Source organism: Cheilinus undulatus, linkage group 12 (assembly GCF_018320785.1).
Source record: "Cheilinus undulatus linkage group 12, ASM1832078v1, whole genome shotgun sequence".
NCBI lineage: Eukaryota > Metazoa > Chordata > Actinopteri > Labriformes > Labridae > Cheilinus > Cheilinus undulatus.
This window is the reverse complement of record NC_054876.1, coordinates 22,804,342-22,830,649: the sequence shown is the minus strand read 5'-3', so window position 1 is coordinate 22,830,649 and position 26,308 is coordinate 22,804,342. Positions and strand designations below refer to the sequence as shown.

At 39.3% G+C, this 26,308-nt stretch overlaps 1 protein-coding gene across 1 annotated transcript; it reads left to right on the top strand.

Moving 5' to 3' along the window:
• Positions 1–980: 980 nt before the first annotated feature.
• mntb (MAX network transcriptional repressor b) lies at positions 981–25,251 on the top strand. The gene is made up of 6 exons (XM_041801016.1): positions 981–1,702; positions 7,387–7,987; positions 8,079–8,120; positions 9,897–10,008; positions 19,050–19,242; positions 19,409–25,251. Exons 1-6 carry the CDS (start codon positions 1,630–1,632, stop codon positions 20,227–20,229), a joined length of 1,842 nt encoding a protein of 613 aa, XP_041656950.1. The 5' UTR covers positions 981–1,629; the 3' UTR covers positions 20,230–25,251.
• The last annotated feature ends 1,057 nt before the right edge of the window (positions 25,252–26,308 follow it).

The following is a 26,308-nucleotide window of genomic DNA, read 5'->3' as shown; positions in this document are numbered from 1 at the left end:
CAATGGCAGCAATGGTTCCTGTAGGGACAGTTCTTTTCAGCCCTGGTTCTCAGCTTGGCAGGCCCAGGGGTCCAGGAGGAAAAGGATTGGCAAAGGGGACAGCCTAGTTAATTAAGTCATAGTCACCAACAGTCACATGTTTACAATCATCTCAGTTATTAGACATATATGTGTACGTAAATTCCTATAATTATTTTTTTCATAATGCACATCTTCATTATTTCATTTCATTCTACTAAGCAGCAGCAATGGCGTGGTTCCTTTAGAAGCAGCTCAGGACTGACAGTCCTTTTCAGTCCCAATTCTCCACTTGGTCCAGTCTAGGGTCGAGAGGGAAAAGGAGTGAGAAAGGAGGTAGTTAATCAAGTCACCATCAGTCACCTCAACTATTAGATGTTTTTTTTCCTATTGACTTTAAAAAAACATTTATATATATATATATATATACATATACATACATATATATATATAATATTTTTTGTTAAATTCACTGTTATATCGTATGTTCCCTGAGTCTGAAATAAATGAGAAATAAACCTAGAATCTATCACCGGTGATTAAAAAAAAAAACTCTAAAATTCCCTGTATGATCCTCTCTAAAATAATCACATTAGTTCAATAAAAAAGATCTAGTAATAAAAAACAGGTGTATTCAATCTTGCTTTTAAAATAATAAAAACCTTTAAAGTCCTGCCGAAAAAAAGAGATAGTAAGATAATATAAACTCATAATAAAAATACTTCAAATTCCTGTGTTGTCTTAAAACCTAAAAAACCCAAAAACATATAGTCACTTAAAATAATTAAAGTTAATCAAACTGAATTAATCCGTATCCATCTGAACAATGACAACAGCTTTATATTATGATCAGCTGCTTCTTCCAAGTATTCACCCACTTAAGGCCCGCCCCTCGTTGTTTGATTGAAAGCTCTGATCCCGAGACAGCAGGGTGGCCAGTCACGCTCTCGCCATGCAAATGAGCCGCGCTCGGGCCGGGCGGGTGCCCATGTGGACCAGCACCATGCCTTGTTGTTCTGAGCGCTGATTGGCTGGCTGGCGCCTGATTGTTCTTCATGCGCTGCGGGCCAGCTGCGCGAGCTAAAACAAGGAAGAGTGACGAAACCCACGGGAGTCTCCTTTCCACTATTCTGCGGCGATACCCGTGTACACCGGGGCCAATGAAGTACCAGCAAGGAAGTGCGATAGTTGTATTCTGAATTTTGTCGTTTGAGACGGTTATAAGCGGCCAGGACTGACGGAGAGGAGTAGGCTGTGAGTGGTGCGGTTTCCGGGTTTTCAGTGAGGCCGTAGTAACAAGGCGGGGCAGGAATCCGGGAGGGGCGGGCCCTAACGAGAACACGACTCGCCTTGTTGTGTGTATTCCCGTGCTCGCATCGCCATCTTGTTGCAATCCTATTTTTTTTTTTTACGTATGCGAGGATCTACTTTCCGTTTGGCCGGATTTAAAATAGCCTGTCTGCTTTCAGGAGAAACGCAGGGGAGTAGTGGACCGGGCTTCTTGGTGTGAACCGTACACACGGCGCTTCCTACAGGGACAACCTACCCCTCGGTCTTTTTCCTCCTTCCGTCCCGGGCCACCGGGTCGCCTGCCGTAAGGGTTTACGCGCAATGAGCATCGATACACTTTTGGAGGCGGCCAGATATCTGGAATGGCAAGCCCAGCAACAACAGATCACACGTGGTAAGTTAAACAACACACTGCTGCACCGTGCTGAACGTGCCTGACCCCTAATAACAGTGAGCGTTACATCATAAACTGTCTTTAAGGGCTCTAGCCCCTTACTATCAGTATGCATTTTCAACCGACCCGCCTATGAAGAACGGAAGCGTTTGTCGCACTGAGCAGTCACCGAAGAAAACAAACTGAAGTCGCTGCAAACTGTCCGCAGTTTACAAGCGGATACTTATTGCACACATTTGGGTTTCACCTAATGCGGAAATGGCAAAAAGTTGTTTTCTGAACTACTTTGCGCGCTCACGGCGCGTGTGTGACAGTTTCAACACACAAGTGACTCACTGTGCGCGCGACGGTAGTTATGTGTGTGTGGTTGTGTGTGCGACATAGCAGTGGAGTTTGTCAGTTACCATGGTAAATATAGGGGCTGCATCTTTGTTGTGTGTAAACTGGCCTGCACTTTATTGCAACACCGATATAAACCATTTTTCAAATATGCACTTCTAAGAAAATAAATCGTGTTTAAAGTATTTTCTGTTGAATTTCACGCTTCAGATCACACATCTGTTATAACATAACCGACCAGAATCGATTCGGCACAGTTTTTTTGTCCGTCGAGCACCGGCAGGGCGGTGGCGAGCAGAGGCTGCTCTTTACATAATACCCTGACATTGCTCAGCTATCTTATGACACACACTGGGGCGGGCCCTCACGCGCTCACCCCGTCCCATTTGTTTGCGCTCGCGAGGATATTAAATAGCTGTTTGGCTTTAATATTGTGAAACCAACGACTTTGTCAAAAAGGACATGATGATCAGTGACTTGTTAAAAAAAAGAACAGAGGGCTGCCCTTTTCTTTCTCCCGATTGATGACGTGTCAGGCAAATCAACCCCCCTCCCCCCGCATACTAACCCTACCGCGTGCTAGGGTCCGCCCACAGTTACCACGTGCACATTGCTCCCTCCCCTCCCTGAAGATACACACACACACACTCTGTTACGCGCGCACACTCGTCCCCGCCCTTCCCATTCAGTCTACTGACAGTGGCGGGTCAGAGAGAGAGAAAGGGGGGTAAGTAGGGCAGCGTCCTGGCTCACCCCCACCCTGCCCCAGCCTCTCAATGGAGGAGTTATGTAATTTACGTTTGCGTGCACTTCACAATCTGGAGCATGATGCGTGCGTTTGTGTCTGTCCTAAGAATAAAGGGGATGTTGTATCAAACTGTAAGCTGTTATTAACTTCAGTCCCTATTTTAATGCATTATTTTTATATCTGCCGTAAATTATAGTCAGTATAAAGTTATTTTTACGGACATGAACTCAACTGTGCAGTCTCTATTGCAGTCTCAAACTCTACCATGGTATGTTAGGACTGTTAATAACTATTTATCTAAGGGTGTCACTATTGTCAGATATAAAAATTCATACCAATATTTACAACAGATAACTCAGCTGTAAATATTTGCCTATGTTGGCTGTAGGTACAAATGTGTTTGTGGAGTTTTGGGCTGGACCTGCAGACCTCCATCATCTGACGTCTTATTCTTAGTTATCATCACTTCTGAAAATGTAAAGCTGCCTCTCCCAAACTAAAGTATGCTGCATACCAAGTTGAGAGCTGAAAATTTTCTGCAGGATGTCCATGGGGTCTTGTAAGGAATTCAAAGTTGATATATTAATTAGGCAAATAATAAGGCTTTTAAAAAGTATGAAAAAGTCTGATGCAAGACTATGAGGCTACATTTTTTAGCATCTAAATATATCAATTCTTCACATGGTTTTAGGCTAGTTTTTTTGCTTTTGTTTTTATTTCTACATATTTCAGACATAATAAATGAATGAAGCCAGTATTACTTAATTGTGTGCTGGGAGAATTCATGGCAAGTATAGACTTATGGAAATAGATTAAGAACTCATCTTTTGTGAGCTATAGCTCAAGCTGCAACACTGAAGTGACTACTATTACTATTCTATGACCACAACTACTTTCAAGCAGCTAAAGTAGAAAAGTCAGACCTTCCATTGGCAGCTACTTTATAGTATCAATTTGTGTCATTTTTTCTCTTTGCCTGATCTCAAAATTTCCTACAAGCTGAATTTGCACGCTAGAACAAGAAATTCAACTGGCGCTTTCTTCCTTTCTTGTCATTTTTTATCTTACAATCAGTGTAAAACATATATAGTACATGACTGTTGCTTTTGAAACATGTTAGAAATTGAAGATGGGATTTGGTCTTAAAAATTAAAAAAATATTATTGTCAAAGGTATTAAAAAGTATTGAATATAATGTCAGATTTTCTGTATATACCCTGTTCTGGCCCCTCAGAAAAAAACCTTTAAGTATTATCTTTTCGTTTTATATAACCACAGGAAATTTTTAATGCAAATGCTTGGCTTTCAGATACATTAGCATCACTCCAAAAATGTTTTTGCTGATTGCTCATTTATTTTATACTTTGTTTTGATCAGGCATGTGCAAGTCACTTAATTACAAATTTTCTTTTGTAATATTCATCTCTGTTGATGTAACTTGACCCATCAAACGCTATCCTACTAGCATTAATGTCTCTAGAGAAACTGATAAATTCTGTAAACCAGGAAGGGAGTGGCATTGTAGAAAGGTTACAAGTGTCATCAGTTTATCCAACACCATGATTAGGCCGTTTGACAAAATAAATTACCTATTTTAGTTATTTTAAATGACCTCTCTGGTCAACCTGCATTATCTCTGGCCTACACTTAGAAGCACTGCTTTAATGTGTGGGTTAACGACTGAACTTCCTTTTTTTGGTCTTTTGAAGTTCAAATATGCTTTAAAGGCCAATGTGTTAGGTCTGAACGGAATTTATATACCTTTATTACCTCTGCCAAGGAGGTTATGTGATCGGGTGGGTTTGTTTGTTTGTTTGTTTGTTTGTTTGTTTGTTAGCAACATAACTCAAAAAGTTGCAGATGGATTTTCATGAAATTTTCAGGAAATGTCAGAAATGGCATAAGGAAGAACTGATTAGATTTTGGGACTGATCTGGATAACCGTCTGGATCCAGGAATTTTTTAAAGGATTCTGTACTATTGAGAGATAAGGCTAATGGCAGTGGTCTGTGCTGTTACCACTTTACACCAGGAGATGGCAGACATGAGTAACTTATTCAAAGTTTTGAAGTTTATAGAGTTTAAAAGATGCATGCCCAGTCGAGGAGACGAGCCGGAGCATAACAGAGAGAAAGACAGCGAGTTGTAGTGAGAATACTCAAAATGCTGGGAGGAATAGAGGAATATTCACCCTCTGCCATGACTTCCACACATAGTGAAGCCAGTGCTTTGCTTCACCGTGTCTCCACCCCACCGGGGAGGGAGTGATCTGGATCACCGTCTGGATTTAGGAATGTTTTTAAAGGATTCTTCACTATTGGGTGATAGGGCTGATATCGGAGGTCTGCGCTCTCTGAGTGCTTTTCTAGTCTATATTGGCTTCAATTAGGCCTAATTTCTAAGTATCAGCAAAAACATCCAGTGTCATACATCCCTAATTTTGACTTCAACAAAGATCATATCTGGAAGGATACCAATGTACCGGCAACCTAAAATTATAATCTTTATCATATGATAAAAGGTTATTTTTCTAAAAAATGCAACAAAATTGAGGAAGTCTGCTTAACTGTAGCAGAGCCGATGCTTTATAGTAACAGTGGCCCTTCCTTTGTTATTTTTCCTTCTTTCTTTTAATGTTGACATACGTAATGTGTTAGCTGTATTGAGATTTTCTTTCCCTCTTAGCAATGTGTTTGCAAATGTCAACGTACAAATTGATCACCAAAACTGCAACGGTATCCCAAACAGCAAAAATATGACAAGAGAATTCATGTAATTTGATTAACTGAACCACAGAATAATAAAGAATTGAAAAGTATTTGTTACAGGTTCAGTTACTCGGAAACTGATATGAATTTTCTTAATTATTATCTACTTATTTAAATACAGGGATATGATTCCAGCAGGGTTCTGCTTAAAACCAAATATAATATTAAAATAAAAGTAGGATTAGAACTTCTGTTTTCCCTGTTCTATTTAATTGTACCTATCATCATGTGTGTACTTGTGCAGGCTTTCTCTGAGGTGAACTGTTGCCGTAGGTGAGGAGAAAGTTGCAGCTTCATGCAGTACAGACATGAAAGTGTTACTTAACACGCAGACAGGCGTGCTGGCGTGTGGGGTTTCTTTTTTTGATAGTGGTTGGGATGGCTGAGCTGTGTGTTGGCGTTGTGCAGGTCCAAGGAATCCCAGAGATCTTCTATTTCTAATGTTGCTGTTTCCATGGTTACTGAGGGCTTTCCACATCCCTTTGAGTCCAACAGTGTGTGCAGACCTACTCACTCGTATCATTTTGTGCGTGAGTGTGTGTGCCTCTGCACACTCAACATGAGCAGAGCGTGGGAACATTCCCACCATATGAGTCTATTTAATTCTTTTCCTTGTGTTTTTATTTGTTTTAACTTCTATTAAGACGTCGACTCTTGTTACCCTGCAGAGCAGCTCCCTGACAGCTGTCCATTGCTGTTGGTCAGACGGTGCTGCTGACGTTGTCCAGGAGTACACACACGATCAGAGCTGGAGCAGTCCAATCACACGGCAGACAGAGGGGGATTCTCTGTAGACAAGAAACACTCCAAGACACTCTTTCTGATTATTTCCCCCCTCCCCACCTTCTGAATCCAAGATGACATCATCCTCTGTGTGTTTATGTGGACGTACTCTATAGATGTGTACTACACAAACAAAGTGAGGTCCTGTATCCCACGTTTCAAAGAGATTAGTGTCTGTCTCCTCCTCACTGTTGTTTGATATTGTACGGTAGTGCTTGAAAGTAAGGCTTTTGCACTATACTAAGTCATCAACTAAAAGACCCCCTTTTAAATGTAAAGTTACATCTTTAACATATCCATCATGTACGGGGGGGGGGGATGGTACATTTTGTGATACAACTGCAATACAACTGCTTAAAGTGTAAAAAATATGAGTAGGGCTGACAGCCTCAAGTCGATTGGTTGATGACCTCATGTCCGACCAAAATCCAATTGGTCGAACAATCGCACGTGCTACTTTAATTGGAAGAATCCATTTTTTGCAGGGGTGAGAAGGGAGGTGTCATGTGTTTTTATTTTTTCACTTATCTGGTGTTACTAAATATAATTTACAGAAAAAAACTATGAATATAACTAGTTAAGTATAATTTACTCGTGCCTTTAAGGGTAATTAATTGCAGTTTAAATACCCAGAAAGTCAAAACAGCGTCACTAGGACCCTCCCACTGAGGAAAGCCCATAAAGCACGTTTATAATCCGTTCCGGTTAATTGACAACATGTTGAAAAAGTCAGCATTGTGGCAACATTTTGTTAAAAAGGAGGATTTTGGTCCATCCCCATCAATTAATTGATGATCTGGTGCGATTTTAGTCGACCAAGTTTTTCTTTGGTTGACTACAGCCTTAAATATCAGTCATATTTTGCCCCTCGCTTCACCTGTGAAAAGGTGGGCAATGAAAGCAGACTGGTTAATGTTGTGTTAAATTAATTAACTTCTTTTCGTCCACATCTGTCATGTCCTTTGTTCTGACTTCTTTGGTGCTGCTTCTAATCTTTTTTTTTTAATTTACATCTTTGCCCATCTTCTTATTTTCCCCAACTACAGAGGAAGAGCAGCGCAAAGAGAAGGAGCTCATCAACAGAGAGGCGGAGTCACGACGTGTCGAAATTGTGACCTCATTATCTCAGTCGGTCAGAGCCAACCATGTCACTTGGAGCGATGACTCTCACCGTCAACCACCGCATCAACCCCCTGCCCCTCCGCCCCCCTCTCTCCCACCTCCTCAAGTCCCAATTGCTGTCATCCCAATGGTCCCAGTTGTCACTGCAACGCCATCAGTTCCACCCCTCCCGGTCACGACACCGATTGCTGCGGCAGCAACTTCACTCAACAGCTCCCCTCCAGTCAAAAACTCTTCCTCCCCTCCACAGCAGAATCAATATCATCAGCAACAGCAGCCGGCCTCCCCTCACCTGTTGTGCACCCCCCAGATAAAGCTCGAGACCAGTCCGCAGCCGATTGGTCCCAAGCCCAACCAATCACAGCCTCAGGTTCAGATTCAGTATCCAACCTCCATCAGTACCAACGGCCCCAGCTCTCAACATGCACTGGCTCCCCATCAAGCTCCACCCACATCTCAGCCACGGCCTAATGGAGTGAACATGGAGGACATGAGGGGGATGGAAGGAAAGAGGAGACCAGGAGGGTCAGTTTAAGCGTGGCTTTATGTTTTAGAGCTGGTAGAACAGTGAAGACTGGTGTATGGTGGTCTCTGATGTTTGTTTTTGTGTTTGCAGAGCGGGGACCAGAGAGGTGCATAATAAATTGGAGAAGAACAGGTCAGTCACAGAGACAGAAAACTCTATTTGTTGTTGTTTGTTTGAATTCATGTATTTTCATCTAAAAGGTTAGCTGCATGTGTATTTTATTGTTACCAATACACCAGTAAAATGCTGACACATGCACTGTCATTATTGCAAGTGCAGCTAGCACTACCAAACATTGCTTGCAATGTGACACTGTTAAAAGTTCACCTCCAGCCAATGTGCAGCAAGCAGCCTTTCCTAAAACAGGCTGGCATACATAGTGATTTAAACCAGGCTGGCAGCTCCGCTTTTAACAGCTTTTCTCCCTCAGTAGTAAAAAAAAACTGAACGTGGAATACTATTAAGTTATTAAAACAAGCGAAGTCCTGATTTCACTGAAAGCACTATCGCCAAACTCCACCCTCTGTGATTGTCAAAGAACAAAACTAAGGTCTGACATTAAGAAGCTGGAGATGGACATAATGTTGGCGGCTATTAGCTAACTTCTTACGTAGCAATGTTTGCTGCAAGGTGATGTTGTACATATTAAATGAGGACATAAAGTATATGTCACTTAGCAGAAAATATTGCTAATATGTTGTTGCCCTATCTGATAACAAATACTAACATTCTAGTTGATCTACTTTTCAGTTGCCACACAGCTTTATCCAAAGGAGACCCTTTGCTGTTTTTATGTGTGGTTTAGGGAACAGGATCAAATATACTTAGTTCTGTAGCTGCTCATGATATCTTGTTTTAGTGCTACATTTACATTACATTTACCCCATGTGCGTTGTTTAACATTTTTTTCTTGGCTATTACTGTACAAATAAATACAAGCCAGCAGAAAGTCATCTTTTTTTATGCTTTTCTATGGAGCCAGATGTCCAAGTGCATTATGTAGCTACAAGAAATGTGATTGGCAAGGGGGCGGGGCTTAGCGCTAGGCGATTTATAGACAAAAAGTGATCAGAGACAGTCAGCATTGCAGCCCCCAGGCTGTGGTTCAGTACTGTCTGTCACAACAATGACCATAGGCTGAGAGTTCAAATACCATTCTGGAAGTAAGCAAGAGTACAAACTCCACATGGCATAGACAGATGTTACTAGAAAAAGCCACATAGCTGCATAGAAAAAGCACAGTTTTGGACTTAGCTGAACACAGTGGAAAATCGTCTACTACTTTTCAAAGTTCAAAGTCTTTATTGTCAATTCTGCAGTAAGTACAGGACATACGGAGAATCGAAATTGTGTTTCTCTCTTAACCGCAGTGTAATTTATCAATAAAAAACAACAACAACAACAAAAAAAAGTTCCAGATCCTTTTCTTAATAGACCATAGTTTATACACAAAATGTTGTGTTTCATAAATATGTTTTGTTGTAGTTTCATACAGACAGAAAACCCCTGAAAATTTCCTGGTGTGCTGCATGTGTGAATGCAAAAACATGAATTTTTCACTAAGAATTTTCCCTGCCAGCTGCCTTGTATCTGCCACTCCAGGCAGAGAAAACTTACTTCTGTGATGGACATGTGCAAACAAGCAACCTAAGAAATTTTCAGTAGTACATATGGGAAAACAGCTACCTATAATATTTTATAAGAGCCCACATCTATGGCTCTTTTTAGACTTACATTAAACCATAAAATCATTATAAGGAATGCAACATTGCAGCGATGAGAGGATTTTTTTTTCTCCAAATAGAGAAACATCTAAAGGGATGAATTGGAGGAAGAGTTTCTTGAAAATGTTCTGATGAAGAAAATATCAGAGGTTTAACTCTCAACTCTTTAACTCTTAACCTTCAGGCGAGCGCACCTCAAAGAGTGTTTTGAGACGCTGAAGAAGAACGTTCCAAATGTTGATGAGAAGAAAACCTCAAACCTCAGCGTCCTCCGCAGTGCTTTGCGTTACATACAGGTACATTTTTAACATTTTTGTGACACTGATGCTTTAAATACTGACTTGCACACAATATTTGTTTGCTGCTCCCTTCTTGTTATTGGTCTTATTGTTTTCATCTGCCCCTGCTCTTGAATTGATTGGTTCAGCTCTGGGAACAGCTCTGGCTTTGGTGCTGTGTAGTTGAAATACAATGCCTGTTTTGTTAGCCATTAAGCCTATTGTGTTGGTTAGACTCTTGTGACTATGATATGGCAGCGAATACAACCAAAGTTTCTCAGAGTCTATACAATGTAGAGTTTAATGTTATGTTTTTGGCAGTTTTCCTGGGAACATTACCTGGCATTTTATGTGTTTCTAATCACTGCTGTTCTTTTAAAATTTGTCCTGTAGTCACGTAGTATCAGGCATAGAAAATAATTTGGCAAACTTAATAACCGGAAAAATACAGAAGAAGAATGTTTTTATTAGAAATGATTCAAAGCATATTGTAGTTATTAAGAGATTTAATGTTGCTTTGCTGGGGGTGGTGAGTGGGAGAGCACTGTACAGCCTGGAGAGGTAAGTTTTCAGTCTGCAGAAGTATGAAAGAGAGGATTTTCTGCACTGTGGCAGAAATAAATAGCAGCCTGCAGCTAAATTCAGTGGTATCTTTTTATGTAGATTCTTGAGCTTTCTGATATTTAGTTTAGTTGAATATGCAATGAAAAAGTCAGTGGAAAAGAGATGAATGAGGAGAATGGAGGACTTTTCGGATAAAAAAAGCTGCAAGATGTTGATCCAGCCTTCAAGGAGCAGAGCACAGACGGATTAGAGTCTTTGACAGGAAATGATAAATATTTTGATTTGAAGCAGAGCTATGTGGCTTTAAAATGTTCAGTTACAGCAACTGAAATGTTGCTGCTTTTTTTAAACTAACAGTGCCTAATATAAGTATTAACCCCCTTGGATGTTTAAGGCTTTTATTGATTTTAAATATCAATCACAGTCAATATAATTTGGCTTTTTTGACAAAAAATACAAATAAACTTCTTTAATGTCAAAGCGAAAACAGATTTCTACAAAATAATCTCAATTAAATTAAAATATGTAAGGTAGAATAAGTGACTCCATAAATATTCATCCCCTTGAAAGTGACTGACCAAATTCAACAGCGGTTTGGCCAATTGGTGCTACTAGTTTCACAATTAGTGAAATGTGGATCACCTGAGTTCAGTGAATGTGTCTCAAGTGAGTGTAATATAGATACACCTGTGTCTGGAGGAGCTATTCACTGCTTATTTAGTAAATTAACCTAAGCAACTTACAGAAAAGGTTATAAGAGTCAGGGGATGGATACAAAAAAACTCTAAGGCATTGAAAATCCCTGGAGTTCAATTAAATCCTCTATCAAAAATGGAAGGAAATGTTACATGTGTAAATCTGCTTAGATTGGGCTGTCCTCACAAACAGAGTGACCTTGCAAGAAGGAGACTAGTAAGAGACCACCAAAACACCTATGACTGCTCTGAAGGAGTTTTAAGCTTCTGCAGCTGAGATGGGAGAGACTCTGCACAAACCAACTGTTGGCAGTTTTTTTTCACCAGTCAATGCTTTATGGGAGAGAGGCAAAGAGAGGCCCTGTTGAAGAAAACACATTAAATCTCAACTAGAGTTTGCCAAAAGACATGAGGGAGACTCCTTGGCCAAGTGGAAGGAAGTTCTTTGGTCTGATGAGACCAAAATGGCGCTTCTTGTCCATCAGGCAAGACACGATGTTTGACAGGCACCAAATGCAGCACATCACCACAAACACACCATCCCCACTGTGAAGTACAGTGTTGGCAGCATCATACTGTGGGGATGCTTCTCAGCACCTGGCCCTGGAAGACTGTAAAGGTAGAGAATAAAATAAATGAAGCAAAATATAGGAACATCCCAAAGCATACAGTAAAAGCTACACAGAAATGGTTTAAAGACAACATGATGAATGTTCTGGAGTGGCAGAGTCAAAGTCCAGATTGTAGCCAAAGGTACCTCTACCACTGTAAATACTGTTTTGAAGGGAGTGAACATTTAGTAAGTCATTTATTTTACATTGGATATTTTTATTTAATTGACATTGCTTTGTAGAAATCTGTTTTTACTTTGACATTAAAGAGTTTTTTTTTTAATTAATTCAATAAAAATGGTAAAACATTGAAGAGAGTGAATACTTTTTAAAGCCACTGTAGATGATTTTAACCTAACCTATTTGCACTCCTGGTTGGACACCGTATATTCCTCCAGGTTTTATGCATTAGTCAGTGGTACTTCCTTCTATTTCACTTGATTGACCTGATAATAAAGCATTATGGATGTTAAAAAACACAAATATCAATAAATGCAGCCTGCATATTGTCTATTGCTGATTTCAGTGTTTTGGTGTTAGTTTTGACCTGTGAAACAATTTGAAGAAGCTACTTTTGGCTCTGACAAATTCTAAACAGTTTTTTAGTTATTTGGTGAAAGATACTATCATTATTTACTAATAATTTGGGTTAACTTTTTATGGGTAATGATTCATGGATAACTTGAAATCTCCATTACGGTTTAATCAAAAGTGAAGAGAATAAGTGGGTATATTTTAGAAAGCATCATTCAAGTGCTTTGCAGGGTAAGAAGTTATTATACAAACTATATCAAAATGTAGGATAAAGGAGCAAACCTGAGTCATAAAAGCTGACTGTCCAATCACCACTGTTGATATGTCATACTCTCTTTTGATCAATAATACTATCTTTAGATTTATTCACCCAGCCAGTCTTTCCCCATTTCTTTTTTGATTCCTCCCCTCATTTAAACCCACGGTCCTCAGCCCCCTCCTTTTCCCTGAGCCATGTGAGATTCGAGCACATGGCTAGCACAAGCCTGATACATGACGTCAACGAAGCTTGCCTGCTCTGGTCTACTCTGCAGCGCTCAGACTGCGACGAGACACCATGATGGTTTTTACTGTCAGAGAGCAGTACAGCAGTGTTGTCACAGTGATAACTGTGTAATGGACACATACTTGAAGCTCAATGTCCTCTTTGATTCTTTGGTCCTTTTTTTGTGTCCTGCATCTCTCGGCTGTCTGTCAGAACACTTGGTAACTATAGCAACTGGCGGCAGGTGGCTGGGGATGCTGTAGACAGTCCTTTCCTCCATGCATGGATGAGAGTGAATGAGCATATGTGAGGATGTGTGCAGTGTTTAGACATAGCGAATCAAAGTCATCCACACACATCCATCTGTGATTAAAAGACAAGACGATAGATATCCTAGAATATCATCACCTCTTTTTTTCACTGGAAGACAAAAGAGTGAGGATAAAGGAGGAATAGAGGGAGCAGGGGAGGAGGGAAAAGGGGGGAGGGGGTTGTTGAAGCAGTGGATGGAGGATAGAGGGACAAGGGGTGGAGGTGTAACGGAAGGAGGAGGAGGAAGAGAGTGATCTGGCAGGCATCCAGTCACATCCCTCCTTATATGTAATTACCCCAGTGTCTTACCCAATTAGAAAGCTCTTTTGTTTTTTCACAAAGCAGACAAATCCTCATGGATGAGGTTGCTAGGGAAACAGTTATGGGTGACAGCTGTTTCCTTGGTGATTTGCTATAGGCTTAATGGTGTCTGGGTGCATAAGGGAGGACCTTGAAATGATGCTGCTTAAACTTGCTCATATAAAAGCAGGTTTAGATCTTCCTAAATCAGTTTGACCTTTTTTTCCCTTAAAGTAGAGTCCTCCTGTTTAAGGCCTGGCCTTATTCTTGTATTTCATAATTTCTCCATTTAGATGTGCATCAGTCTTCACGGTATTGTATTATTAATTCACCTCCATACACCTTTATTCTGCTGACGTTGCATCCCTTCACACTCACGCCAACATTTCTGCTCTCTTCCTGCACACAGCAACTCATCCAGCCCTTTTCTCTCTTTTTCTCCCCCTCTTTGAGGTTTAATTTATTTTAGTTACAACCCTACAGGACTTTTGGCCACAACAAAGGCAGGAAGAGACACAAATTGCTAAAATAAAATGTAAAAGTAATTTATAACAAAATTAAAGAAAATCCATAGAGAAATAACATGGGCTTTGACATGTGTGAAACTAGTTTTATGTGGGTGTGTAAGCATAGAGTAGTAGAAGGTGTAGTGGAGTGGACTAACACACTTAATCAAATATACCAGGCACGGGTGATGGCTAGGAAGAACAAGAGGGAGTTAACCATAAATCTGGGTTTTTAATATCCTGTGTGCAAGCACATATCCCTGCCACAAGCTGACTGGAGGTGCCTCAGCACTCTGCTTTTAAAGCCAGAACTTCTGAGTTTGGGTTTTTTCATTCGCCATCAGCTTATCAAAACTGTTGACCAGGGGTGTCAAACTCAATCACAGCAGGGGCCAGATTCTTGATTCAGGTCTAACCTGAGGGCCTAATAGGGTCACCTTTTTAATCATAAACTGTCAACGTCATTTCACCAGTAATAAAATATGAAAATAAAAAAACATAGCACTGATGATAAATGATTTTAACATTTAAAAAGTTAAAAAGATAACTTTAATGGCTCACAATCTGAGAGAAGTAACTATATTAGATCAAAAAGTTAAAATCATGAGTTTAAAAGGTCAAAATATGAAATAAAATCTGTAACCATGGAATTAAAAGGCAAAATATGATTCAAAATTTTTAATAGTGAGTCTAAAAGGTCAAACTATGGAATTATGAAGTCAAAGTTTGGAGTTGACAATATGAAAGAAAATATAAAATAATTTGTTAAAAGGTCAAAATATGACTTAAAAATAAATTCAGAATATTCAGCTCAGAATATTATAAATCAAAATTATGAGTTGAAATGCTCAAAGTATGAAATAAAAAGTCCAAATCCTAAGTTTAAATCCTAATTGTGAGATGCAAAATTGAAAATCTGAAATTAAAACACAAATTAATTTCTTTGCCCACATTCCTGACTTCTTATCTCAATATTTTTACTCCTTAATTTTTCTGATTTTATGACTTAACAAGGATATCTTTAATCACCAAGGATAAGATTACATTTTTACACTTGAGTAAATCTGTAGACCGCATACTGATGGGCCAGTTGTAACAGAAATATGAGATAATCTTTTGGGCCGGATTTAACCGTTCCATGGGCCAGATTTGGCATCCGGGCCTTGAGTTTGACACCCCTGCTCTAGACCCTCCAAGATTTTCACAGGTAGCATAACGGCTGTGAAAATCATTCAATCAATTTTGCAGCAGCTTTCAAAAACACTAGTTGAGGATATTTTTTGATGACATAGTACATTTTCAAAAAACATGCAAGAAAGAAAATTGGGTGTAACTGTTGTAGTTTTTCTAAGTAGCCTGAAGGGAACACCAGGCCAGCTGCTAAAGGCCAGTTCAAATCAAAGGTTTGCAACACATCGAGACTGTTTTAGAACAACTACAAGGGTTGTTGCAGCTTGAATCAGGCCCTCTGATGTTTTCTGTTATTCAGTAAGGCATAACGCAAACTGGGTTTTGGACGTTGCAAGTAGAGCCTAATCTTGCACATTAGCAGGATTATAAAGATACAAGTAAAAACAGATGGTGTGTAGTATTATTTTTCTTAAAGAGGTATACTTATTGTGCTGTATCTTAAGAAATTATCCCTTTGAATCAAGGGACTGTGAGAGTCTTTGCTAAGGATGCATCATCTCCTCGTCATGGTGTGAACTCACAGTCTTTGAGAATGTTGTGCGGCGTCCTCGTTGTGAATCTTTTGTCTGAACTGGGCTTTACCAAAAAGGTTCTTAGATTAGAACAGCTTTAAGAAAATATTCAGAACTTGGATGAAATTATTGAAAATGCATGACACGGATCATTGGTCATCAGTAACAATGGAAATATTAATACATTCACTACTCCATTGATAATGCATCGTAAAACCAAAGGAGACATGCCATTAAAACGGCATTTCTAGTATGTATTAGTGATGCACAGTAAGTATTTTTTTGAGCACACCTCATAATGGCTGATAACCGATAAGAACAGATTTTTTTATTGTTGATTTTAAAAACAGGTTTACTTTATGGATTAATGCAAATCTGGGGGTAAGGAGAGGTTAGTATATAGTTATCAGAGATACTCATAACCCATCAAGCTGAGATGCTGGATACCTCAGTGGGTTATCCTGCAGACTTTGGTCTATGAGATTGATGGTTCAAATCCCAGTCAGGTCCTTAACTTTGGATAAAAGTGTAACATCAGGAATGCCCATGAGTCAGACAGAAACGGCTCGTTCTGAGAAGAGCAGAAAAAAAGGGTTTTTAGACATGCAAAAATCCAATACTGGAGTGTTTTTCCAGCAACAAACTTCACAGGCATGTTTTGAGGACCTCTGAGAACAATATAAACTTGTTTTAAAATGGTAAAATATGTCCCCTTATAACAATGAAATTAGACAGTATGTGTAGAGGTACCAAGGAGTCAGTGTTTTGTGGTTTCAGAGCTCACCTGGGGCTTTTGTGTGTGTGTTAGGCCATCACATGCCTGCAGAGTAAACAGCTTTGCTGGCTGCAGTCAGTGTCCTGTTGTAGGATCATGTGTCCCCATATGCTTATTTTCTTTCCTCTCTTGTGTTTCAGTCCTTGTTTTTGATTACACCAGTAGGACAGGAGGCTGTTTCCTTCACAGATTTATGTTCAACAATTCAGCTGGATATTTAATACACAGTCATATAGAAACAACACAGAGCAATTTAAACATAAAAAATTACCAGCATTTCATCATGAGTCATTTTCCTTGGCCCCTTCCTTTCCACCTCTCCATCTTCTTGTTCTCACCAGTTTACCTCCTGTACCTCCCTCCCTCCCTCTCCCTCATGCCTCCCCAGTAATCTGCATTAATGTCCTTAGCCTGTCGTACTGTTTGGTGTTCATGGGTCAGCTGACCCACACAGAAACTGGGTCACTGAGAGGACGTGCTGGCTGGATAAGCTTTGCTCCGTCCTTCTTGCTTTCTGAGGATCCTGCTGTGTTTATCTTCCTCCTTTCATCTATGAATCTTCACTCACACATGCAGCTTCTGTCTCAGTGTAAGACAGCGCTGCATGGAGAGCAAATACTTTGAATCATCCATATTTAGCTGTAATGATTGGGCTGCAGTAATCCAGTGACATCAAGGTTGTCTGGGCTGATGCTGAACTTCAGCATTTGTCGGAAAGCCAGCACAGCTTTTAGTCTCACTCTGACCTTGATCCCTTTGGAAAAAAAAACAGTGTGACATTCAGGAAATGGGAGGAGCTTTGAAGGCTGGAGTGCAACACAGGCAGTGTAGATGAATTTGCATGCATGCCTTCCTGCTTGTGTTTGAGCTTGTGTAGGGTGGAGAACACTGTGTTTCAGGATTGTGCAAGATGTAGGAGTGGTCTGGTCTGCACTAAGAGAACAAGATCTCAAATCATTTTTCTGTTAAAGTCCCAGTTTTTAAACTTTCTGTATCTATTAGGGCTGTCAAGATTAATCACATTGCGTGTGATTAATTAAGGTCCATAATCAGAGCAATACTTTTAAAAGCTGCGATTAATCACATGATTTATTTTCCCTTTCAACACACTGTGGTTAAGCCGCTGCAGCATCTCCCTGCAAGTACAGTGATGTGAAATAAGTCCACCACTGCTCCTTAATGTCTCATTTCAGTTTAAAAACTCAAAGACAAGAAGTCATCTGTACCTTGTATTGGCAGATGTTTACTTTCCTACTGTTCCTTTATTTCCTTTTCAGTCTACAACAAGTTCCTTTTTCTGTGGTTAGATTCATCGTAAAATCTTAGATATAGCCAGGTCAATCACCCTTAGTTTATGCCAGAAGAAAAATTCAATTTGATTAAAAACAGTTTGGGATGCAAAATACTGAGGTTTAAAAATGTGATTAAAAGGATGCGATTAATCAAGATCAACTCCAGAAATTCAGAGATTGATCACAATTAAATCTTTTGAGTCCTATCATATCCAAGAAAGCCTGGCTGGAGGTGTCTTTTCATTAAAACTTAACTGCATAAGTAAACCAATGTTTCATTTTCATGGAAAGATTTCGCATTTTGAGACTGAAAATTTGTTTAAAAGTGGCAGAGTATTCCAGCCTTGCGCTGCATCAGGTTCCCAAAACACTTTGCGTATGGCTTCTGTCTGCCAGAAGCATAAACCCGAATACATCGGCACTATGCTTTGAGAGTTATTGGATCTTTTATCTTATTTACACAGCTTTTCTGTCCATTGACAGGAGTGCTCTAAAACAGTGGTTCCTGACCTTTTTTCCTTAGGGCCCCCCATTCCCTGTATAAGGAAAGCTATGCCCCCCCCCCAGGTCAGGACCCACTTGGAAAAAGCACATATCAATTTTAATTGTTTTCATTGACAAAATCCCAACATAATAGGCTTAGATACACTTGTTCTTTACACAAGATTTATGCATAAGCTCTCCAATAATACAGAAGTGAATTAGGGCCACTCTTGAACAAAATAACAGTAAAAAAGATTTGATCAATTTCAAGAACAAACTCAGAAGTCTACAGTTTAAACAAGCTGTTAATTTATGAGAAAAAAAGTGGATTTTTTTTACTTAAAAGTTGTAAATGTATGTGAACAAAACAAAAGTTTTTAAAAAAATTATACATTGAAAAATCTAACCTCTATTTTCAGTTTGCTTTCTTCTAATGTTTTGGCTTAACACTATTGCAAATGAAGGATTTTTAAAAACTTAAAATTTTGAAGTTGCTGATGTCAAATTTAAGACTTTTTAAACTTGGAAATTCTGAGTTTGTTTTCTTGTAAACAAACAACTTTAAAATCCTCAAAAAATAGATTTTTTTGTCCCTAAAAATGTTAACTCTTTTAAAAAGATGATTACCCTGATTTTTTTAATCTTTAAGCTTGGCCTTAATACTTTGGAAAAAATATGTATGGCAGCATCAGCGCAGACAGGACCTGTGTCCCCCTAGGGGTGCCCGAACTCCAGGTTGGGATCCAATAATCTGATATGTGCTGCTGATCCTCACTCACTCTTCTCTCTCCCTCTTAAAGACTCTGAAGCGTAAGGAGAAGGAGTTTGAGCACGAGATGGAGCGTCTGGCCAGAGAGAAGATAGCCACGCAGCAGCGGCTGGCTGAGCTGAAGAACGAGCTCAGCCAGTGCATGGATGTCATCGAGATTGACAGAGTCCTGCGACAGACTATCCAGCCAGAGGACGACCAGGCGTCCACATCCACCGCCTCAGGTACATGTGGACGCATCCTGTGTTTGAGCATTGACCTAAAGAGTCAATCCTCTTCGTGATTTTGTACTAGTAGAGGCATGAGAGGGTAGCCAGTGGTTAAAATACTCTACAGACACGTTTCTGTTTTTTGGTTCATGTTACTGACAGTTTGCTCTTCCGTCTACAGAAGGAGAGGACAACTTTGAACAGGACATGGATGAAGACACCCCTACTCCTCACCCCGTTCCTACCTCCCTCCCCAAACCAACACCTCCCATCCTACAAGCCCAGCCTCTCCTCACCCCTCACCTTTCTATCCAGCACACCACCCTGCCTCTCTCTGGAGTCCTGACCACGCCCTCCCCCTCTGCCCCTCTTCCCCCTCAGGCCATTGCCCCTGCTCCAGCCCCAGGTCAGCCCACTCCCCAGCCCTCTCATCCAGTCCAGCCCACAGCAGTGCAGGTCCAGCCCACCGTCATCGCTCACGCCGCTGTCTCACACCCTTCAGTCATCCAGGCTGTCAACCACAACCTACCAGCCAGTCACAAACACCTGACTCACATAGCCCCGTCGCCTGGTCCTGCCTCCTCCACCCCTCAGCCAATCGCAGCAGCTCCGGCTGCCACCGCCACTCACCAGCAGATAGCACCACAGCCTATTGGACACATCACTGTCCACCCAGTGGCTCACCTGGGAGCTCCCCTTCCACCCCACCTCTCAACTCTGTACCCTCAGGGTGTGTCAGGGTCCCAGCCTACCATGGTGGGCCACATCACCCACACCTTCACCCATCACACCCTCCCACATGTCCAGGCTAACCCTCAAGCTAACACTACCGGAGGCCAGGTGAACAGCGCCACAGTAATGACACAGGGCAGCCCTTCGCTAGGAAAACCCACTGCAGTGCTGGCACCACACCCTCAGCTGGTTGGACAGGCAGCTGTCCTCAACCCTGTCACTATGGTAACAGTCCCAACTTTCCCTGTCAGCACTCTTAAACTGGCCTGAAAGAGAGAAAAGTGATGGAGAGCAGGAGTATGATGAATTTCCACACTCCATCAATAATCAGCAGAGTCTCTGACAGACAGTTAATGATAAACAAAGAGAAAAGTTTTTGGACAAATTGTGAGGAAAATCTTCAGATATTTTGGTCACAGCTTTGTTACTTTTTGAACAACATTAAAGCCGAGTCAGGACGGCAAGACCTTTGTGAAATAAGACTGTGACGTTAATCTGTACTGCAAAGACAGACACTCTGTTAAACGCCTCTCCTTCTCTCCTTCTCTCCTTCCTTCCTTCCTTCCTTCCTTACCTCTCTCCTGACTTTACACCAGAAGCACTAACATAATAAGCTCAGCTCACACTCAGGCATCAAGGTTTTACCTTAACTTTTCATTTACTCTTAGACAGAAAACACACGAAAGAGGCGTGTTTGTAGTTAGGCTGTTGCCATGCTGATACAATATGTGCCCGCTTTGTATTTATATAACCATAATGTCCTGTGTGATGTCACAGGTGTGTGTGTGGTCTCACAGATCTAAATTAATTACACAGAGGGCTTAAATCAAGTGCAAAGAAGAACATGCTACACAGCCCTGTAAATAGAGCTAAACCATCATCACTGTTTGATACAGTCCTTCATTTATGTTGACAGGAAAGTTTCTCCTCTTACTTTTTACCCCTTTGTCCCTCACCTTTGAACAAAACTTTTCCTAAGGAGTGGCAACTAGTTTACAGCCTTATTTATCTCCCACGATGAAGGTTCCTTATGGTGCAAATAGTTTATAAGAAAGAAAGGAGACAAATAAAACCAAATCCAAACAACAAACATTTAAGAAATACTATACTAGTTTGTGCTTTCAGTGAGAATTATTAGTGTTTGTCTCTAAAAGAGCAGAGGGTCTCTAAATAAAGAGAAAACCCATAAATCAGAAGGTGCATTAAAGTGGATGTATGCTTTGTTTGTCCAGTTAACTGTAGCCTCTGTTTTAGTCCAACACCAACTCACAGAAGTAAAGCATCAAGTCTGAGCTGAAACAGACCAGGGATCTAAAGGTTAAAGTGAAAAATGGATGTTGTGGCATTTTCCTTAGTCATTTAAACAGTCAGTGAAATGTCTAAAAATGGTGCACTCTGAATTTGAAAAGATCACTGTTCCACAGTGAAAAACATTAAATGTCAGCCTTCCTCTGAGAGCTTTTGGAAGAGAAGCGTTCATTTTAAAAGCTCTGTTGCTGTCAGATTTGTTTCACCTTGACAAAATGTTCTGTAGTATTGACAGGACCTGACAGGATGAATTCACTGTGCTGAATCAAAGTACACCTACAGATAAAATCCATCTTCATTAGCAAGGCAAAGACAACAAGATGAGGCTACAACATGCTACAAACATCACCCTGAAAGGATATCACCCTGCAAAAAAGTCTGCTTACTGTCAGTAACTTGGATATATGAATGGATTCAGCTGTAGGTTAACAAGCACCAATAGCCATAAAATGATTTAGTGATGAGTTCCCTCTGAAAGGTAATTCAGGTTTTTATCCTTGTTATTTCAGGGCAACAGCTCCCTCTGCTGCCTCATTTACAGCAATGTTTCCCTTGTGTTTCCTTATCTGTTCAAGATTTTCCACTGACTAATGAGTCGAACTGAGCAACTTTTGGGTTGTGTATTTATTAGGGCTGTCAATATTGAGTTAATCGCTATTAAGTTGCACAATTAGTATAATTTAAATCTTGATCAATAGCAGGTTTTATTGTCCCTTTCAACACACTTTGGGAAAGCCATGTCAGCATCTCCCTGCAGTAACAATGATGTAAAATAAGTCCACCACTGCTCTTACATGTCCAATTTTCAAAACTTTTAAAACTCAGACAGCTTAGTGGACAAACACATTTACCGTTTTACTGTTTGCTTATTTACTTTTTAATCCATAACAAGTTCCTTTTTCCATAGTTTAGCTCATATTATAATCTCTGGCCTGTAACCAACCAGGAAGTCAATTACCTTTAGTTTAAGACTGCAGAAAAATCTAAACCAACACAAAAACAGTTAAAAAAAAGAGAAATAGTGGAATTTAAGATGGTGCGATTAATCACAACTAACTACAGAAATTCTGTGATGAACTGCAATAAAAAAATTTAGAAGACCCTGTATAGTGACATCCAAACTTTGTGTCTTAACACTCTAGATCTGTTGAAATAAGGTTGCTGTAAACACCAGAAAACACTGAGATCTACTGATTTTTTTTATTTAGACCATCAGAAAGTTGTTTACCGCTTTCCTGATTTGGTTTTAAGCAGGGCAGATATCTTAGCCCATGACGTCACTGGTCTTGATGGGGAATTACCCCGTCCCCCTAAGGCTGATACAAAATCACTGAGCACTTCATCTTAGTAAAGTCTGTCGATGTCACTTCCTGGTTTTTTTTTTTTTTGTTCACTGTCAGTTAAATTTCCCAAAATCTATCAGGCAGGGTGGCCTACGGGTCTTTAAAGGGATCATAATGGAGAGATTTGTACCAGAAAACAGTAAATTCAATCCCCAACTTATGTCTCTCTGCTCTGATCAGAAGCATTTTTTTAAACAGAGGATTTTATCTCTTGTGATATCCTAGAGGAGATTTTACTATCCCATTTTTCATGATTTTGACGCTTAATTTTGTAAACTTAGAGATGTTTTATTTGACTGGAATTTGGCCTAGTGGTTCATAACACAGTGAAGTGTCTTATAACAAACCTAAAATGTATATTTTTTGTCACTTTACAGGGACTTTATTGCCTGACTTCTCTTTAAAAACTCACAAACAGCTCAGTGGACAAGTAGACAGTCATCTGAACCTTTTTTTTTTTTTACTATCCCCTGGTTTCCTTTTCAAACCCTAACAAGAAGTTCCTTTTTCTGTGGTTAAATTCATGTCATAATCTCTGAGCTACCTATAAGAACAGGTCTGTATCCAAAAAGGAAGACAATTACCTTTAGTTTAAGATCACAGACTAATCCCAAATGACTCAAAAACAGTTTAAAACGCAAAATTGTGGCATTTGAAATGCGATCAAAGGGGTGGCATTAATCAAGATTAACAACAAAAGTTCTGAGGTGAATAATGATTAAAAATTTCAATCTTTTGATAGCCCCAGTATTATCATGTTCAGCTCTGGCTAAACTCTTCTGTGACAATTAATACAGTAACTCAAGGGTGCAATTAATTGTGATTAATTACAGAAATTCTGAGATTAATAGTGATTGACAAATTTAATCTTGATAGTCCTATTATTTATCATTATAAATTTTGGCAAACATCCTCTGTAACAGTGAATGTAATATCTCTAGGATGCAGTTAATTGCAATTAATTACAGAAATTCTGACATTAATTGTTAAAGAAAAATGTAAACTTTTGACAGTCTATTATTTATCATATTCAACTCTGGCAAACTATTCTGTGACAATTAATGCAATAACTCAATGGTGGCGATTAATTGTGATTAACTACAGAAATTCTGAGATTAATAGCAATTGAAAAATTTAATTCATTGACAGCCCTATTATTTCTCTTATTCAATGCTGGCTAAACTCTTCTATGACAGTAAATGTAATATCTTAAGGGTGTAATTGATCACGATTAACTAAAAAGTTCCGAGATAAATCACAATGAAAAAGATCCATAGACAGCCCTGTATTTATCGTATTCAATTCATGCTAAACTCCTTTATTACAGTTAATGAAAACTCTCAAGATTATGTATGAAATGACACAATTTAGGACATCCATTTGGGCTCTGGGGGACAGACATTTATCATTAATATTTTCAATTATGGGCCAACTAATTCATGACTCAAACAAAATCTACCAATTGTGCCACAATGAAAATAATCATAATAAACAATCCTTGAAATTAATAAATTGAGGAAAAAGATGCACATTACTGCAATTTTATTGTGAAGAATTTGGCAGGGCTATGACTGGAAAACAGTCTGCTTTTAAATTTCAGACTAGTTAAGTGTTGCTGCATCTGCTTTTCTCTGTCTGTGTGGTTCTGTGTTAATGTGCACATGGCTTCACAGCCGCCTTGCCAGCCTATACATGTCACATAAAAAAAGGAAAAGAAAAAAAAAAAAAAACTCCTGTCAGCGTTTATGTAGTCTAATATGTGTGGATGTGCTCTCACCCTTCCTTCCTGCTGTCTCTGTGTCTGTGTCTGTATTCAGTAAGTTTTATACTAATGCTGTTTCTATACTATAGTTAATTCTACTGTACCTGTAGCATGGCTCTGTTTCTTTGGTTATACAGTTTGCCCGGTGCATGATGGAGAGCGCGTGAGTGTGTGGAGCTATTTTTTTTTTACCCAGAGGTGTTTTATGGTATGAGCCTGCTTGGGTGCTATCGTGTGTGCCTATACTCAACACTGTGACAACTCTGGCAAAACACGTGCACAAAGAGCGAATGGAAGAGACAAAGATGACCTGTTCTTGTGTTTTTCTTTTTCAAATTTTCAATTTTGAGAAAAGGACTAAGACATGGGGTGGAAAAAGTGAGAAAACAGAAAAAAAAAGTTTTTGCTCTTTTCTTGATAACACAATAATGTCTAATATTCAATTAAAGTTTTGTAATATTTGTATGTACGTATGAAAGTTTTGTAAATTTGTGATCGTATGCACGTTTTGGCATATGAGTGTATGTATTTTCAAGTTTGAACTGCTTGTTTTTGATTTTGTTCTGCATGTAGATTGCTGTTTTAGTTTGTTTTGTTTAAAGGTTTTGTTGTTTTCCGTTTATTTCTGGGACCATGTACAATACTGTATAACGTGGGCAGGATCTTGGACCTCATGCTACATTGATATTATATATGAATATAAAAAGATGTTTTCCCTATGGAGAAAGTTTTAAGTTATATATCGCCTGTACACTTTGGGCTGCCTTTTAGATCTAACTGTCCACTGTTTAAGATACAATGATAATAATGGATAAAACATATTAATGATGAAGAATTATGCTGATGAAATATTACAGATTCTTAATAAATCTTATTACATTTACAACAAAACATGCTCCTGTGTTTAATGAATTAATTGATATCACACAAACTGATGACAAAAGGTTATGTTTTTCACCTTTATTGCCTTACCAAAATAATAAAATAAAAATAAAAACACAATGACGGTCTCAAACTCACATATTTAAATGTGAAAAATAGAGTTGACTTTTTCAAACTAATGCAAACATCACTACAGTAACCCCTAGATGGCAGTGTTACGTCATAATAAAGGTTTCTAGTACACAGAAAGGTACTTAAGTCAAATTCATGCCTCTGCTTGAGTGCCCTCGAACACACCATCTGTCTCCGTGTTGGGTTCAGGGGCACTACTGCAACTTGTGCTTCTCTCTGTGCCATGTGATTAGTTAGTATAAAGTACATCCATAAAAAAAAAATTAGCCTTGTATTTTAGTCTTGGGATGAAAAAACACGAGTTGTATAAAATTACCATAAGGATAACCTTAGCATTTAAGTAAAACACTTTGGTCTATGAGTAACCATTTTGATCATGACACTCTGAAGCAGCAAACCAGTCTCTTAAAAATGAAATCATTTGAGGAACACAAGACAGTGGAAGTATTTGTGCTAATTAAGAAGGAGATACTAACAAACCATTTTCAGGAGAAGGGAAGCCCATGTGAGTTTTGAGTGGTGCTCACCATGTTAGTAAGACACTAAGCTTAACATCTAATGTTTTTAAAAATCTAAAGCCGACCTTTAACATCCTATTCTCCTACAGCTATCTCAGTTACTTCCTGGTGCCTATAAATAGTTTTCACCCCTTTTGGATGTTTTACCCTTTTATTGATTTTATAAATCAAAACAGATTCCAATAAAAGAAATGACTGCTAAATATTCCTGTCGAGTCAGTATTTAGTAGATGTACCTTTGGCTGCAATAAAAGCCACAAATTCTCTATTAGATTGAGGTCTGGGCTTTGACAGACCAGAAGATTCACCTTGCCATCTGTAAACCATTTTTTTGTGTGGCTTTTGCTGAATGCTTCAGGTCATTAAATCATAAATCTTCTCCCATCTTCTTTTGCAAACTGAAC

Bases quoted from the DNA above. Each gene is read 5' to 3' on its own strand.
- mntb (XM_041801016.1), top strand. From the start codon at position 1,630: ATGAGCATCGATACACTTTTGGAGGCGGCCAGATATCTGGAATGGCAA. The intron at 8,121-9,896 runs GTCAGTCACAGA...CTTAACCTTCAG, and splicing joins AATAAATTGGAGAAGAACAG to GCGAGCGCACCTCAAAGAGT. The intron at 10,009-19,049 runs GTACATTTTTAA...TCCCTCTTAAAG, and splicing joins GTGCTTTGCGTTACATACAG to ACTCTGAAGCGTAAGGAGAA.